We start from the raw sequence: 15,537 nt of genomic DNA, 5'->3' as shown, positions 1-15,537 counted from the left end.
CCAGGGTCTCTCTAGAGAGACCCTGGGAACGAGGTTGTTCATGGCGAACTTTAAAAACGATATTAAGGAGTGGTTACCTAGCATACCTAAAAAGTGTTGTTCATTTGCATAAATTCTGTGTCATTTGTCAATTTTAGATGTCTTGTGACTATTAATTTTGAGCCAAAGGGCCGTGAAAACTATTCCTCGAAGTGGAACAAGATGGACTGGCGCGTGGTAAACATATTCATCGTCTTCTTCGTTCTTGTTCTTTCTCCAGGTGGGTACCATGCCAGAGTACATGTGAAGAATAGCAGGTTACGATCTTAGCTGCTACGACTACTGCATGTGAACGACGATTTAATGCAGTTTAATGATACATCATTTAACTGGTTGGTTTATGATACGTTTAACACCGAAAAAAGACATTAATATTCCTCTAAAATCGGAGAGCAAGTAGTATTTTTTGTTAGCGGGAATATACTATCGCTAAGATATTTTTTTAATATTTCATCAATGTTCCAATAGCGTCGAAGAATTGATATTTGCCTTCACTTTACGACAGGCGGGACTTAATTTCTACACGTATGCAAGTTTGTGTTTTTTTAAAATAAAACATTTAGTTTTTGTGACCTTGCATTATGAAGCTGAGAAGACTGACAGATTACCATCAGAAGTCTTGTTGAAGATGTTGAGCTTAGTTTACCTTAGGTGAAATTCCATATACTCTACTTTAAGATCTGTCTCCTTTAGGGCACGCGTTTGATATGATACATTAATTAGTTTGTTTCATTGCAAGATGAACCCCATTTGTCAGGGGTTTGTTGTTGTTAAATTAATCCAACAGAAGTACCCATTTGTTGTGTGTTATTCTAACATGTGACTGCATTCCTTGAATGACTCGCTTGCTGTTATATCTTGTGAAAAGACCACAGAATAAAGGCTTCTTCTGGGTGACAAACAATAATATTTGATCCTTAATCAGAAAACTCAAATACTTTCCCCTTCTCTGAGTATTACATTATTAGAACTTCAAAATGGTAGTGTTCACTGCTTACAAACATTTTCCTCAAATTTCTTTTGATATTTAAATTTGTCAACCACTGAACAAAAGAAGCCCTTGTGTCAACAGCCAATACATGTTCATTTGGTGCAGCAACAAGAATGGTTGACATGTATGTCATCACATTAAATAATTATTATTCCTTTATGCAAACTTAACTTGGCTCATATATGGAAGATCTTTTCACTACAAACCTTTCATCACCACATACATGTATTGCAAAAAAGCTTGTCTCCTAGTTAAATACTTTGTATTATCTGTCATTTCAATAGAGCCACCCATTTTAAGAATGTTTGACCTTCCTCTCTATCTAACACCATTCAATTAGCTGGTAATGGATGGAGATGCACACAGGGTTGGTGCTTGGATGGGAGGGAAGCCTGGGACTAGGCTCCTCAAGCAAGCCACTCCCAGTAAACTGCTGGGCTCGCTTTGCTCACAATTCAGTTTTTCTTCCCCCTATTCCTTCTTCGTCGCTTCCCCACTGTTCTCAATCTAGTGGGAGCATTTGCCTTCAACCAGTATTGCCAAGACTGTTCTATTCCTGGACTCAACGTCACATTGTGGGTTGAGTTTCTTGGTTCTGTAGTCTGCTTCAGAAGGCTCTTTTAGATACTTTGTTTTTTCCATGTTATCACTTCATTTAATCTGCTTTCAACTGATATTATTGATTTGATTTATAGTATCTCCAGCTGGTGGAGTACTTGCGCTTAAAGGGAAACTGAAGGCAAAAAAATAAGTATTTTTTATTTACACTGTAGCCCATGCACAATAATGTTTTCAACTTTTTTTCTGGCATGTCCGTCATTTTTCCACTTCAAAAAAAATGTTTTTATTCCGATTTTGGGCCATCAGCATTCCGGCTCAGAACAGAGGAGTCAGTGGTCATTTTTGCAGTTTATAACATATGATATGGGGAAGACATGCGAGAGCGCCCAATATAGAAGCAGTGTTTTTTACTGATGTTTGTCGTAAATATTGAGTCCGCAAAGAAACAGCAAAACAACGAAGAGAATATCCTCAGCAGCACTTGTTTCTCTCGATTACAAAATCTCTGTTTGCCATATCATACGTCACAGCTGGGTGCTGATTTAGTTTTTGAGCCCCCCTGAAAAGGCAGAAACAGTGGGAAAAGCCCAACTTCGAACTTAATTTTCTTGCAAAAAACAGAAAACGAGGAGAAATAACATCACACACTTACCGGTAACTTTGCTTATGTTAGGCTTTCCAAAAACAATGTTGGAAAAATTGCTGATTTTGGCCTTCAGTTCTCCTTTAACTTTGTGTACAATCTTGAGACTTACATGTAAAGAACCGTGTTATAATTTACCTTGTCCTTATTTTTATCTTATAGTTTATCCTTGTCATTATCTTCATCATCATCATTTTTATAGAAAATGGTTTGAACCCTAGAGTTACATGTGCATACCTCGATGGAATTAATTTTGATCGTTTGGGTGGAAGTACAGTCATGTAGTGCTGAGAAGGACTGTTGAGATTGACTGACGTTTCGACAACCTGAGCGGAAACCATCTTCAGGGTCAAGTGATGGTTGGAAATTTAAAAAGTTGTGTGTACATGTACTTAAGGACGTTCGCGCGAAAATTTTTCAACATTGATTTTTTTCTGAAACTTTTACCAGTGTAAGATAATGAGTTAGTTATGTCAGAAATGTAAAAAAAAATGGGGGGTCACCGACTTCGTTTTGGGGAGAACATGCCCGGAAAAACAGCCAAAATGTGACAAAATCGGGCTTCGTTAGCGAATAAGGCCAGTGTCTGTAAACCCAAATATATTGCAATTAAATCTTTGAAGTGAAATCTTCTCTGCCAAATATTGTTTAAGTGGACTTATTAAGTGAATTTAGTCAACTGGTGAGGTTCCTTAATTAAAGATCAAGTTCGCATTTAGCGACCACAGTTTCATGCGCCTTGCAGCCACAAGATGGCAGGATTTGATGTCCCATGAGCAGAAATCTTAAAATTTTTTTAACTTCCCACATTGATTTTTTGTTCATTTTTGGACAACGTGGAGATAATTGTTAATAAAATCTGTTACTGGAAAGAAAAACAGGGGTCACCGAATGTCCAAGAGCATTAAATCCAGGCAAAGCTATAGCAATGGCCTTTTGCCCTATCATTTCTCATTTTATTACTTAGCGTGCACGCTCGTGTATGACGTGGCGTGTGCATTTGCGTGCGCAGTAAGGATGTGCAGAAACAATTGGCGCGAACGTCCTTAAGGTCCTCTGTTAAGTAATCATTTGTACTTGGCGCAGGTAGAAGTTTAATGTAGGTTATTTTACGTTTGTATACAACTAATCACAACACAGACCAGAGCATGATGTAGATGTACAGTGTACATTCGTTTTGAATTTTCAGCCGTCACTTGACTCTGAAGATGACTTCCACTTAGGTTGTTGAAATGTCATTGACGACTGCCAACAGTCCTTCTCAGGGCTACTTTCACCCAGAAATCAAAATAATTCCATCGAGGTATTATTTTTATTTTTGTTGTCACAGAGATGTATCCAGGTTTTCAAATTTGGGGGTCCTCTGGACCCCTTTTTGAAAAATTTGGGGGTCCGTTGATAAATTTTGGGGGTCCAGCTAATTAATATTCAATAATTAATATTCGATCTATTGCCTCTTAATTGCTGCTGCAGTACCCTTTCAGATTTCTGAAGTCTTATCCTGCCCCACGAATATGTACTTAAAATGATCTATTTCTTTGAAACTGTGATGCCTGTTGATTCATCGATCAAAATGTATGGGCTTTCAAAGCTCCATCGATCACATCTGAAAACGTCTCGAGGAATTCGTATGCTGTAGGAACTGTTGGCTCCAGTTGATAAATGATCTAGATCTCCACAGCAAAAACAAGAGAACTGAATCTCAATTTTCCGTAAAAGAGCATCATTTATTTTAACAACACTTGAGGTGTTAAAAAAAGAGTAAACAAATATAAGCGATCGATACACACTTCATCATTGAAAACGAGTGCGTCCCAGGACGCAATGACGCACACACTCTGGATACATCTGGTTGTCATCATCATCAAATGTTATTATTATCATCATCGTATTACAAAGACTGAAAAAAAGACTGCAACAGAAACTGAAAGGATGCTTGTAGAGTATGATTTAATTGTGACTTTACAAGATCTACTTATATAATTTATGTACATTTCTTTGTATCATTGTGATGGAGGCCTACAAATGGATCACTTTCACTAAATAAATTATGTTTCTGTCTTCTGTAATGCAGGTGAAGCCTTAAATAACACCAATGAGACAACCACAACACTAGCTTCAACAGTTGTTTCAATCAGTTTGAACTCCACAGCCTCAACAGTCGCAAATGTAACTTCAACAGACAATGCAGACCGACATTTTAAATTATTCAATGATAATAGTGGTCTGTTGCAGAGATCATTGTATGTGGTAAGTGGGACTGAGCGACTAGAAAATAGTGTTAATCTTGTTTCTTCAGAGCCAGCTTAACATTATTTGAAAAACATTTCTGTTGTAGGCCATTGCCATCAGTGCAGTTGTTGCGATTTATTTTATTGTGAGGGCAGTAAAGACAAAAGGCAGAAGAAAGGCCAAAAAGTAAGTTAATTTTATTATATAATACATGTACTTAATGACAATACTTTTTACGGAAATAATTATTATGAAATAACTGTGCATGGTTTAACTGCTGCACAAATCTATCGCTGGACTTGTGAGAGAGTAAAGATATTAAAGCTCCAGACAGAGCTCTGGACCAACAGTGAGACTTAGTGCTCTTTGCTGTTTTTGGAGAAGGGGAATAACTGTATTCGTAAGCGTGTCTCTCAACATTTTTTTGCAAAAAAATTAATTGGGGAGATTAGCCAATATCAAAAATACCATAATACTCTTTGTTTGTCCCTCCAAAATTTTGCATAAGCATTGTTTTTATTTTCTCTTGGGACTTATAATGGTCCCAAGAGAGAATGGAAACAATGCTCAGGCAAAATTTTGGAGAGCAAACAAAGAGTATTATGGTATTTTTGATATTGGTTAAGTAACCTGCATGGTTACAATTCCCGACAGAAACTTAGGCGGGGCCTACATGACCAAGTTTTTGTTATGGTATTAACCCGTAGACAGTCTTGACCTCCATTGCCCATGTACATTCCAATTTGTTGGCCATGACACACTGTTAACGTTCTTCCATTGCCTACTTGTAGATTAGTTGATTAAGGTCAAATTGCCACCTTGACAAGATTGACTGGCTGATGCCTCAAGTGTTAGCTCTTTGTCAGAGCAAATTGAGGCATTGCTGGTTGTTTAGGCCTTACACCATGCACTGGTGGCTCAGTTGCTTGAGCTCGGGCTGTCATGCGGGAGGTTGCAGGTTCGAAACCCTATCCAGATCAACACTGAGGATCTTATTACTGCCAAGAAAGTGGTACCTTTGTAATTTCATCTGCAAATGGTTAGACTTTCAAATTCCTCTTGCTATACGCTGTAGGCCCTGTCCTCCATGTTCATAAGTTCCCTGTGAGACGTTAAAGAACCCACACAGTTATTCCAGAATAGGTAGTAGGGGATGGAGTCCCCAGTGTTGTGGCTGTCCTGTTCTCTCCAGCAGAAGTGGCTGGCTTGGCGTAGGTGGCGTAGGTGAGGCCACCTAAGCAGAAACAGCCATAAGTGTAAAAGGGACTTTCCTAAGTGCTGGAACATCTAGATGTACAGTAGATGTAGACATATGTAGTTGGGAACTATTCCATTGCTGTAAGTGGTGCCAGTTTTCTCTCTCTTTACCAACTGGGCAACCACTCCAGAGTACATCTTTGTGATGTTAAAAAAATATATTAATAGAAAAGATGCATCAAACCCCTATATAAACTTGAAACAACCCACAAAAATTATCATTCCTCAACTAGGAACTTACACTCGAAACATCAGTCAGTCAGTCTTTTCAAGGTGGTAATTTGGCTGTTATCAACTCTCTTGTAATCTTTACCATTTTCCAGATATGGTGTTATTCAAGGTACAGGGGAGACTGAATTTCAGCCACTTGATGCTGCAGAGGAAGAAGAAGATGAGGACATGACGCTGTATGACAAGAAAACTGCCAGATGGCCAAAGTAAAGTGTTCCAAGGCTTTCACCAAATCCTGCCAAGTTATTCAAGGCTTAATTAGCAACATCTTTTCTCATTTACTATTTTTCTGGTATTTGAACAAACAAAATAAAAAAAGACAGTAAATTTTATTCAAATTACTTTAAAGCCCCATACTTTCGGGATTACCTTTTCCACATAAACCACATTGCTACTTTTTTTTTAAGACTTCTCTGTGAGTTTTTTCCCAAGTCACCAACGTCAAAACCCATGGGTTTTTTAAAAATACATGTTTATGTGGGAAAGAGTCTTTTTGTTTTTGTGTTAATCCAAAACCAGACTGAAATTAATAGAATAGTTGGTCCATAAAATGTACACACCCTTTGGTTTCTTGCTAATTTACCTCTAAACAACTTGGCCCAGAAATGAAAAGAGAAGCTACTCATCTTGACTTAAATTTCCAAATCCAATGGCTAGTGTTGAATAATTCGGATGTGATTGTCGCAAGTGTGAAATATGCTGGAAAGAGGAGATCTCTTCTTGCTTCTTGAAATTCATGCACAAAATTTTTCATTTTCATGATTCTCGAAAACCAACACTTGATTTGGTTTGCATTAATTTGTTGATTTCAGTTTAGTGTCCCCAGTAGGGCATTTGCGGGGACAGCTATTCTTAGAGTTATTTTCATAGAGTTGTGTCGTAGAGTTAGAGTTACTGTAAGTTTGCAAAATCCTGAATTCAGGATTTTGGACTGCCAAAATCCTGAATTCAAGAGTTTGGACGGCCAAAATCCTGAATTCAAGATTTTGGAATTCGTTAACTCTAACTCCAAGTCATAACTCTACTGAAATAACTCTATTGATAGTTAACCTTGGCATTTCCAAGTTCATGTCTGCCTCTGTGAAGAGTTTTTCTTATAATAATTAGTTTTCATTCATATGTAAAGTGGAACTAATTACTATCACAAAAACTTCGCACTTAGACTCGGTTTGAAGAGGAGGCAGACACGAACTCGGAAATGGCCTATTGATGGTTTGCACCTGACATCACGAGGGCCATGTTGGATGGCAAGAACGTGCAAATTATGCAAATTATGAGAAAAGTAATTATTGCATTGTATTGCCATCCAACATGGCTACCGTTTCATGTGGGTGCAAACCAAGACTTAGTGCTCCGGTGCTGAAGACTAGATACTTAAATGAAGTTCCTTACCTTTCTTGAGGTAGCCATTAACTATCTAAAACAAATAATATTTTAATGTAAGGAACTAGTTCAAAGCAGAGTTCTAGGTGCCAAACATACGTCAATCATAATTATGTAAAAATAATTAATCGTAACAGTTAAAGACTGAAATCATAAAAAGTCAGTTTTAACAATTATTTAGAACTGGCAGAACTCAACCCACTGTGTCGATTTGTGTTTCAAGACTGTCCTCATGTAGCTGTTAATGTTAAGTTATTAAATAATAATACTGTTGCTGTTTAGACCACCTGTGGGATGTATGTCATTCGGGGACGTGGCTGTAGGTGCACTTAGGCTTATAGCCAAAGTCTAAAGACTTTTAAGTATTTTTGAGGGGGAAGGGCGTGGGAGTATTATTGTCCTTACACAAGTCAATAAAGATTCATGTTGTTGACAACAAACGGGAAGACAGTGTATACCCCTGTAGAAACGCCCTTTCAATTTAATGTTACCTTGCCGTCCACACCCTTGTTATTAGGGAGCTTATGCAACAGGACAGCTGGAAGACTCAGGACGGCAGAATGACGAAAAAATGTCGCGTAAGTTTGGTAATGCACAGTCTCGCGCGACATTTTTTCGTCATTCTGCCGTCCTGTTGTGTAACCTCCCTATTGAAACAACCTCACGGGATTTGAAAGATCTACAATTTTTTTGGAAAGCTCAATATAATGTTAAAACTATTTAAAATCAGGGTGTAAAACTGAGAACTGGATGGCCATTTTAAATTTGCCTCTTATTCATAGACAGGAAAATGAATTTGTTAACTTGTAATTTGTTATACCACCGTTTTGGTTTGGTGGCCGAAGAAAGTTTGCCTCAGCACTCTGGTGTTGAAGACGACAATGCAAAAATGTTAGACAAGAAATAGGACGTGTGTTGTATCGGGAGGGAATTTTTGAGAAATCGTTTCAGTTTGGTGTTTATTCCTTTTTTAATGGTTCCGGATTCAGTCTATATTTGTTTTAGGCGTAGTCGTTGGAGTCATAGTGTTTAAGCACCGTTCGACTGATCTTTGTACTCGATTTATTGAAGTAGTGCATCACTTGTACGTTTTAGGCGTCTGTGGAGCTGGGATTGGGGGCGGGGCGTTTCTCAAGTCCCAAAACTTTTTGGTTGACATAAAACGCTTTGTTTCCCTCGCTGTTTCTCCATTTTGGTCACAAAATAATAATGCAATGCTGGTTATACGATAATGGTAAATTAAAAATTATGTATATCCTCACAGCTGTACAACCAGGCTTGCATTATAATAAAGCATAGGATTAGACTCCGTTTTTGGACTTTGGACTCTTTGGGGGGGGGGGGGGGTGGGGAGGGGGGCTCGCGCTGTGGCTGTACTGTGCATACGCATACGTAACGTTTCTTTGCCTCGTAGAAGGTAGCTCAAATAGGATTAGAACTCGGGACCCCTCATTCAGAGGCAGTCGCGGTGACCACTACAATCCACGGACGCACTATGCGACAGTTTTACGAGGGAATATGCAGTAAAGCATTGTACGCGTGACCGGAAACGAGTTTTTTTGTTTTCGTTGCACGCAATGCAATACCCGGTCATCGTATGACTCGGTAACACATCTTACCAGGCCAATGACATAATTTTCCGATTCTACCCGTATTGTAAGAACTAGACGCTCCGTGAGCGTGAGTGGGTTGTCTGTGGTACATGTTTCACAAAAACGGAGGGCACTGAGTTGGGTGGTATTGAAGACGCTGAAAGTGGATTTTCCCAGGACTAATGCCGAAAATAAAAAGTCGAAGAAAAGAGGGTTGACTGGCCAATCAAAACAGAGTTCGTTGAATTGAAAATCTAAACATGATGAGATGCAAAAACAAACTTGCGAACAGGTGAACCTTAATTATCGCAAATCATAATGCTCACAAACACAAACGCGAAGGAAAAGGTTAATATATATATAGTTTTTTTACTATCTGAATGCATGATTTTGGGTTAGATTAAAGCGATATCTTGTTGAAAAATCTTCGTGTTAATGAGTAATGTAAACAATCTGCGCATCAGTAAGTCGTAGCAATAAATTGAAATATTGTTGGCTTTCCAAATAAACTTCATTTCACGAAAGAATAACGAAACAAATCTTTTTCTGACGTTAAAAACTATGGCTACCTATTAATCATTTACCAGAAAGAACACGGCTAAAATTTCAAAACGTGGATTTTATTACAAAGGTGCAATGATTCTTAATAGTGAATGTTAGTGCATATTTCTTATTTTTATTATTTTGATTTCCTATTATATATTTTTGTATTATTTACAGTTGTTATTATTAGTTTCAAAGGTCCCATATGGATACCAGTTGTACAACTGAAATGGTTACCCTGCCTGTATAGATATTGTAAATATTTTTATTATTGATGGCTGGTTCCTCAAGTCCGAGGATGAAAGGGAAGGTGATCCCTGACGGCAAGCCCTCTGGTGGCTGTGAGGGCCTATCCTTGATCTGCATACTCGTTGACACCCTGGGCATGGGAATCCTTGGGCAGGGGGGCTTCGGAAGGCTGAAGCCTTCCTCTTTCTACGTCTCTCTTGCGCAGTCTCTTTCCTTGTTGTCTCAATGCTTCCGAGCCTTGCTTAACCAGTGCCCTCCAGCTAACCCTTTCTCTGGCTCTGCTTTCCCAACCTTTTTCCGGATTTCGGTTGCACGAAGCCGTCGCCTTAGCTGATCCTTAAAGCGCTTTCTAGGGGCGCTCCTGTCTCGTTTGCCCTGGCGCAGTTCTCCATAGAACACGGCTTTGGGCAATCTCGTGTCCTCCATGCGAGACAGGTGGCCTGCCCAGCGTAGCTGTCTGGTCAGAAGTATGGCCTCGATGCTCGTAATGTCGGCTCGCTCCAAGACTTCGTTGTTAGTTACATAGTCCTGCCACCGGATGAACATGATGGACCGGAGGCATCGTTGGTGAAAGCGCTCCAGAAGCTGCACCTGTTTCCGGTACAGAACCCAGGCCTCGGAACCGTAAAGGAGAGGGGTGACCGCTGCTGCTCTGTAGACCAGGATCTTTGTTGCGAGGCGCAGTGAGTGATCCTTCCATACACGCTTTTGTAGACGGCCAAAGGAGCTGCTAACTTTCGCTAAGCGGTTGTCCACATCCTTGGCGACAGTGGTATCATTAGAGATAACGCTCCCGAGGTATGTGAAATGCTCAACGGTGTTCAGCAAGTTTCCTCCAGTGCTGATGCTTGGAGGGTGGTAGGTTCCACGTGGAGGCTTCTGGTACAGTACTTCGGTTTTCTTCAGGCTGATTGTCAGGTCGAAGGCCTTTGCCGCATCTGCAAAGCGGTTGACAACTGCTTGCAGGGCTATTTCACTGTGTTCAAGAAGGGCGCAGTCTCTAGGATCACTTCCTCAAGAGTTTTGCCGGTGGGCCATGTGTCTGTGGAGGTTAAAGACACTCCGATCCGTTCGAAACCGTATATAAATCCCTTCTGTGAGATCGTCCTTGGCTTCTCTGAGCATCATGTTGAAAAAGATTGCGAAGAGCGTTGGTGCGAGGACACATCCTTTTTTGACGCCGTTGACAATGCTGAAGGGGACGGAAAGGTCGCCGCTTTGCCTCAACTGCTCCATCTGACCTACGTGGAACTGTTGCAGTATGTTCAGGAACTTTGGAGGGCATCCCAATCTTGCAAGGATCGTCCAGAGCCCGTCTCAGCTGATCGAATCAAAGGCCTTAGTAAGATCTATGGATTCTGCGTAGAGTCCCATGTTTTGCTCCCTGCACTTCTCCTGAATTTGGCGCAGGGACGAAGATCATGTCTGTGGTTCCTCGATTAGCTCTAAACCCACACTGACTTTCTGTCGAGACGTGATTGTCAAAGCGTCACGTCAGCGACAACAATGTTGTATTAACAATTTTTTTGGTTTTTTTGAGTTAGTTTCACGACAAAGTAGGAAAGAAGCGAAAAGTTATATATGTCAATTGCACACGGGCAAGATCCCTAATTTCAGTCCCGTAGTCGAAAAGACGAGCACAAGCTTCGGCGGACAACTGTCTGGTCCAGAAATGTTTACGAAATCTTTTTCATTCGATCCGAAAGGATAATGCTTTCAGCAAGCTGATCAGACAGGGAGGAACACAGACTATGCTCTTTTCGTTGGAGGGAAAAACTGCGCAGCGAACTCGCTTTTTAGCGGGAAAAAGGCTTTCGAGTACATTTGAATCGCTATGTCCAGCCTTGACTTCGTCTTAGAAAGATTACGACAGCCTCTCAAACAACAGCAATAAAAGCAAGGTGACACACGCTAACGACAACCCGGTGCGCATCCGTGATGTGTTGGCCACACTGGGTTGGTGTTAGCGTGTGTCACCTTGCTTTTATCAACTCGGACGGCAACCAGAAGTGACCTGCTTTCCCTTTTAACTTCTCTTCACACAACCACAACCAAACCTCATTTACATTGCTTAGTATCGATCTTTTGTCCATTAAAGATGATTAGTATAAATATCTGCGAGCTAGGAGACACCACTGTCCTGGTTCGCTCTTTTCCGGTTGCCGTCCGCGTCTCAAAAATAAAAATTAATTAGTATCGTATAAACTCTTGTTTTTAGGCCATCGTAGCTTCATTAGGAAAATAACACAGACAGCGGTGATAAACATTGTATTCCAACGCATTTTATAAAACTTGACGTTTCGTATGCTAGTTTCGTCAAGTTTTATAAAAATGCGTTGGAATACAATGTTTATCACCGCTGTCTGTGTTATTTTCCTAATAAAAATTAATTATTAGGGACCTTAAGCACGCGCGTTTTTGAGACGCGGACGGCAACCGGAAGTGACCTGATTTCCCTTTCAACTTGTCTTCACTCAACCACATTTATAGTGCTAAGTATCTTTTCTCCATTAGAGATGATTAGTATAAAAATCTAGGAGAAACCACTGTCCTGCCACGCGAAATGTTCTCTTCCGGTTGCCGTCCGCGTCTCAAAAACGCGCGTGCCTAAGCTCGCTATTAATGCGCGTGCTTCCGTGCTTAATGTAATTCCCTTGAAAATGACGTACTATCCAGATTTTTATCAAACTTAGCACAATTGATATTCATGCACAAGACATTAAAAAAATACAATAAAAATATGGGGTCAACGTGCTTGTTTTCGCGTTGCATGCCCTTTATTCTAAGTGTTATTACGCGACTAGCGTTCGAAACTAGATCAACCGGAAAAATTGTTGTTATGTCGCAAAAGCTATTTAATATTACCGAAAACTTGAACCCACTTGTTTGTCCGGGGTATGATCTTTAAGTAAAGTGATTTTAAATTGCTCAATCTTTCACCGAAATGTAAGCAAATTGGACCGATACAGTCATCACCTTGCACTCAGTGTTGGATTCCAAATGCAGTTTCACGTGATTTACTTGTAAATATTACAACTTCTACTATCCAACTTTTTTCTCCTTAAAATATGTTTTCCATGTACCTATTACGAGTGAATAAAACCATTAAAAAGGGGGGGGTCCCCGTGCTCGTTTCTTCGTAACATTATGATAAATGAATGGCAAAGGGCAATTTCGGCTTAAATGATCATTTTCTGCGAAAGGACTGGGGCGGGCTCCAAAAACAACACCTTCTTAACCGAGAAGATTATCATGGAGTATATACCTTATCATGATTGCACTTAAAAGCTCTTGAACCACAAAAAGCGGCCTTTGTTGCCTCTCTTCAAATGGCCGGCGTGAAACGCCGCCATCTCCAAAGTCGCAATGTTATGCGCAGTCCCAAAACAGTTTTAAAAAGTTCGAAAAGACAAAGCAAAATAAACAAGGTAAGTTAAGTTACTTTATTTTGTTCATTCATTGATAACTTTTCGCTTCTTTACTCCTTTGTCGTGAAACCAACTCAAAAAACAAAAAAACAAATTGTCTGGAACTGTGCTGTCGCTGACGTGACGCTTTGACAGTCACGTCTCGCGCGTAACGCGAGCTTGGGCCGCCATACCAGCTGGTGCGGGAGACCGTCTCGAGGCTGGATCCCCCCATAGGGGTTAATAGGGGGAAAAAAACGGTTGCTTCCTAGAATTGTGTTCGACGTTGTTGGGTATAAACGAAGTGCTAGGAATTTATCGACCAAATTGTTATCTACCTTTCGATACAAACGTAATCCAAGACTCTAGGGTTCAAGTTCTTTATAAACTCCTTGAGCAATAGTCGGTTTGATATGGCTGATGCCCTAAGTTCGAGTCCTGCGCTGCGTTCATGCCAGTCGGATAGCCCTGTTTTTCTTTCCCCGCGATCACTGAGCCCACGGGACGAAATACTACAACGTGAAAATACAGAGACATCAGAGATAACGCCATTGATAACGGACGAGAACCATTATGGAACGGCGGCAGACACAAACGAGCTGGTGTCGATGTCGCCTGATTTCCGCGGAAGTTCTTCAAGCTATCAGGCGGGTGAAGTGTCAAAGTGGCGAAATCTTAGGTGAGCCAGAGGCTAACCTACCAACGCGGACGTATTTCCGGCAGTCGTTTATAACGTCTGCGAAATCTGCGGAGGAAAGAATCGACCGGCAGAAATACGTCTGCCTTGGCTGGCTAGAGGCTTAATTGTAATCGTCTTAAAATTATGCAGATGTAATCTACGTGATGATATTTGCAGTTTTTCATTAGAGATCGCACTGCAACGTTCACGCGGGAGATACCACAATACTCTTTGTTCGTCCCCCCATAAGCATTGTTTTTGTTTTCTCTTGGGACGATTGTAAAGTCCCAAGAGAAACAGGAAAGAATGCTAATGCAAAATTTGGGGTGGACAAACAAAGAGTATTATGTTATTTTCCGACTTGGTCATATTGTAAGAATATAAGTACGAGGTAATCCCATGATTTTGAGTTAAATAAGCTCAAATAAATTTTTCAGACTAACAAGATTCGGGCTCGTGCAATTTATTGCCAGAAAACTTTCCAAGTGCTTATTCATACCAAATTACACTAGAAAGCACGTAGTAACTTATTAATAATATCCATTAAAAAAAAAGGAAGACAAAAAATCAAAACATTAATGCACTTGTGTTAGAAATTTGCACCCATGTTACATGAGGAATGCTCTCTTTTTTTGGCCCAGAAGTGAGTAAATTATGTTTTTTATGTTTTTTTTTGCTATGAATGTAACTTGCAAAGACCCAATGTTTTTTAAAACCTTCACACAAGTGTCTTCTTCAGGGGTGGTCTAAGGCTGAAACAAATTTCTTTTGGACCCAGTTATTGGCGTCCATTCATTTTTCCCACCGTCGTCATGGTTTTATAAAGCGCGAAAGGGTGGAAATTAACTTACTATTCGCATCCAAACAAAGGTGTTGATGATACCCTCAGGTTGGTAGTGATAATTTTTGCAATAATTATCCCTACAACAGTGTGATTGGGTTTGGGTTAGGATTAGGAGGTGCACTGGGTGTCTGTACGTGCACCCCCCTTGGTTACCTAAAAAAAAACGTTTTAGTTAAAAAATTCTAAAATTTACAAACGAAATAAAAAACCTAAATAACAGGCAGCGGTCCGTTGTGCCTTAAAACTGCTAGTTTTCGGAGTTCTGGCGGAATAAAATGTGGCCAGAAGTGAATGCTTGCCAAATAGTTAGATCTTTTGCGCGGCCAGTTTGCTTTCGTAGCAGTGGTCAGCTAACACAGCCTGATTGTCATTCCATTTTCCGCCATTTGACCTTTCCATCGATCGTCAAGCTACTATCATACTACAGCCCTATCCCTCTTAAAAGCATGTATTATACATTGTCTAACATATAAAGATTGGGCTTCCTGTGCATTTCCGTCTGACATGTGCACCCCCCTAGCCAAAATCCTAGATCCGTCCTTGCAGTGTAGAATAAATGGAGGACAGTTTGTTGTTCCCTTGGTACAGGATCCGTAAGATAATAATGGGAAAATCATGGCTTTAAGTGTCAGGAAAGGTGTTTAGGCAACTTTAATGTTGGAGAAATCTAGGCTGATCATTAAATGTCTGGTTTTCAACGGTGTCATCAAGTGCATCCTTCTAAGTGTGACAATTATGTGCACCTAACTAACCTTTAGTGCAAATTGTGCCCTATATCCCACAATTTAAATTGTATCTGAAACCTGTAAGATATGGGAAAAAATGCAAATTTATGAAAATGATACATACAGCCATTTAAAAGATTGATAGACAAATGTGAGCTAAG

The 15,537-nt window shown here is 40.1% G+C and overlaps 2 protein-coding genes across 2 annotated transcripts in view; both read left to right on the top strand.

The window, feature by feature from the left end:
• The first annotated feature begins 82 nt into the window (after positions 1 to 82).
• On the top strand, positions 83 to 7,534 carry LOC137993621 (uncharacterized). The gene is made up of 4 exons (XM_068839576.1): positions 83 to 259; positions 4,309 to 4,484; positions 4,573 to 4,652; positions 6,047 to 7,534. Exons 1-4 carry the CDS (start codon positions 202 to 204, stop codon positions 6,162 to 6,164), a joined length of 432 nt encoding a protein of 143 aa, XP_068695677.1. The 5' UTR covers positions 83 to 201; the 3' UTR covers positions 6,165 to 7,534.
• Positions 7,535 to 13,318: 5,784 nt separating this feature from the next.
• The window catches only part of LOC137993619 (P protein-like), a 56,603-nt gene continuing 54,384 nt past the window's right edge, over positions 13,319 to 15,537 (top strand). The window contains exon 1 of the mRNA XM_068839574.1: positions 13,319 to 13,807. Coding sequence (XP_068695675.1) covers positions 13,542 to 13,807 — 266 coding nt within the window. The 5' untranslated portion in view covers positions 13,319 to 13,541. The remainder of the gene's footprint in view (positions 13,808 to 15,537) is intronic.

Source organism: Montipora foliosa, chromosome 2 (genome assembly GCF_036669935.1).
Source record: "Montipora foliosa isolate CH-2021 chromosome 2, ASM3666993v2, whole genome shotgun sequence".
In the NCBI taxonomy this organism is placed as follows: domain Eukaryota; kingdom Metazoa; phylum Cnidaria; class Anthozoa; order Scleractinia; family Acroporidae; genus Montipora; species Montipora foliosa.
This window is presented reverse-complemented; position numbering and strand designations above follow the sequence as displayed.

Excerpts from the sequence above, each read along its gene's own strand:
- LOC137993621 (XM_068839576.1), top strand. The coding sequence starts at position 202 with ATGGACTGGCGCGTGGTAAACATATTCATCGTCTTCTTCGTTCTTGTT. Across the intron at positions 4,485-4,572 it reads TGCAGAGATCATTGTATGTG|GCCATTGCCATCAGTGCAGT; the intron begins GTAAGTGGGACT and ends TTTCTGTTGTAG. Across the intron at positions 4,653-6,046 it reads GGCAGAAGAAAGGCCAAAAA|ATATGGTGTTATTCAAGGTA; the intron begins GTAAGTTAATTT and ends ACCATTTTCCAG.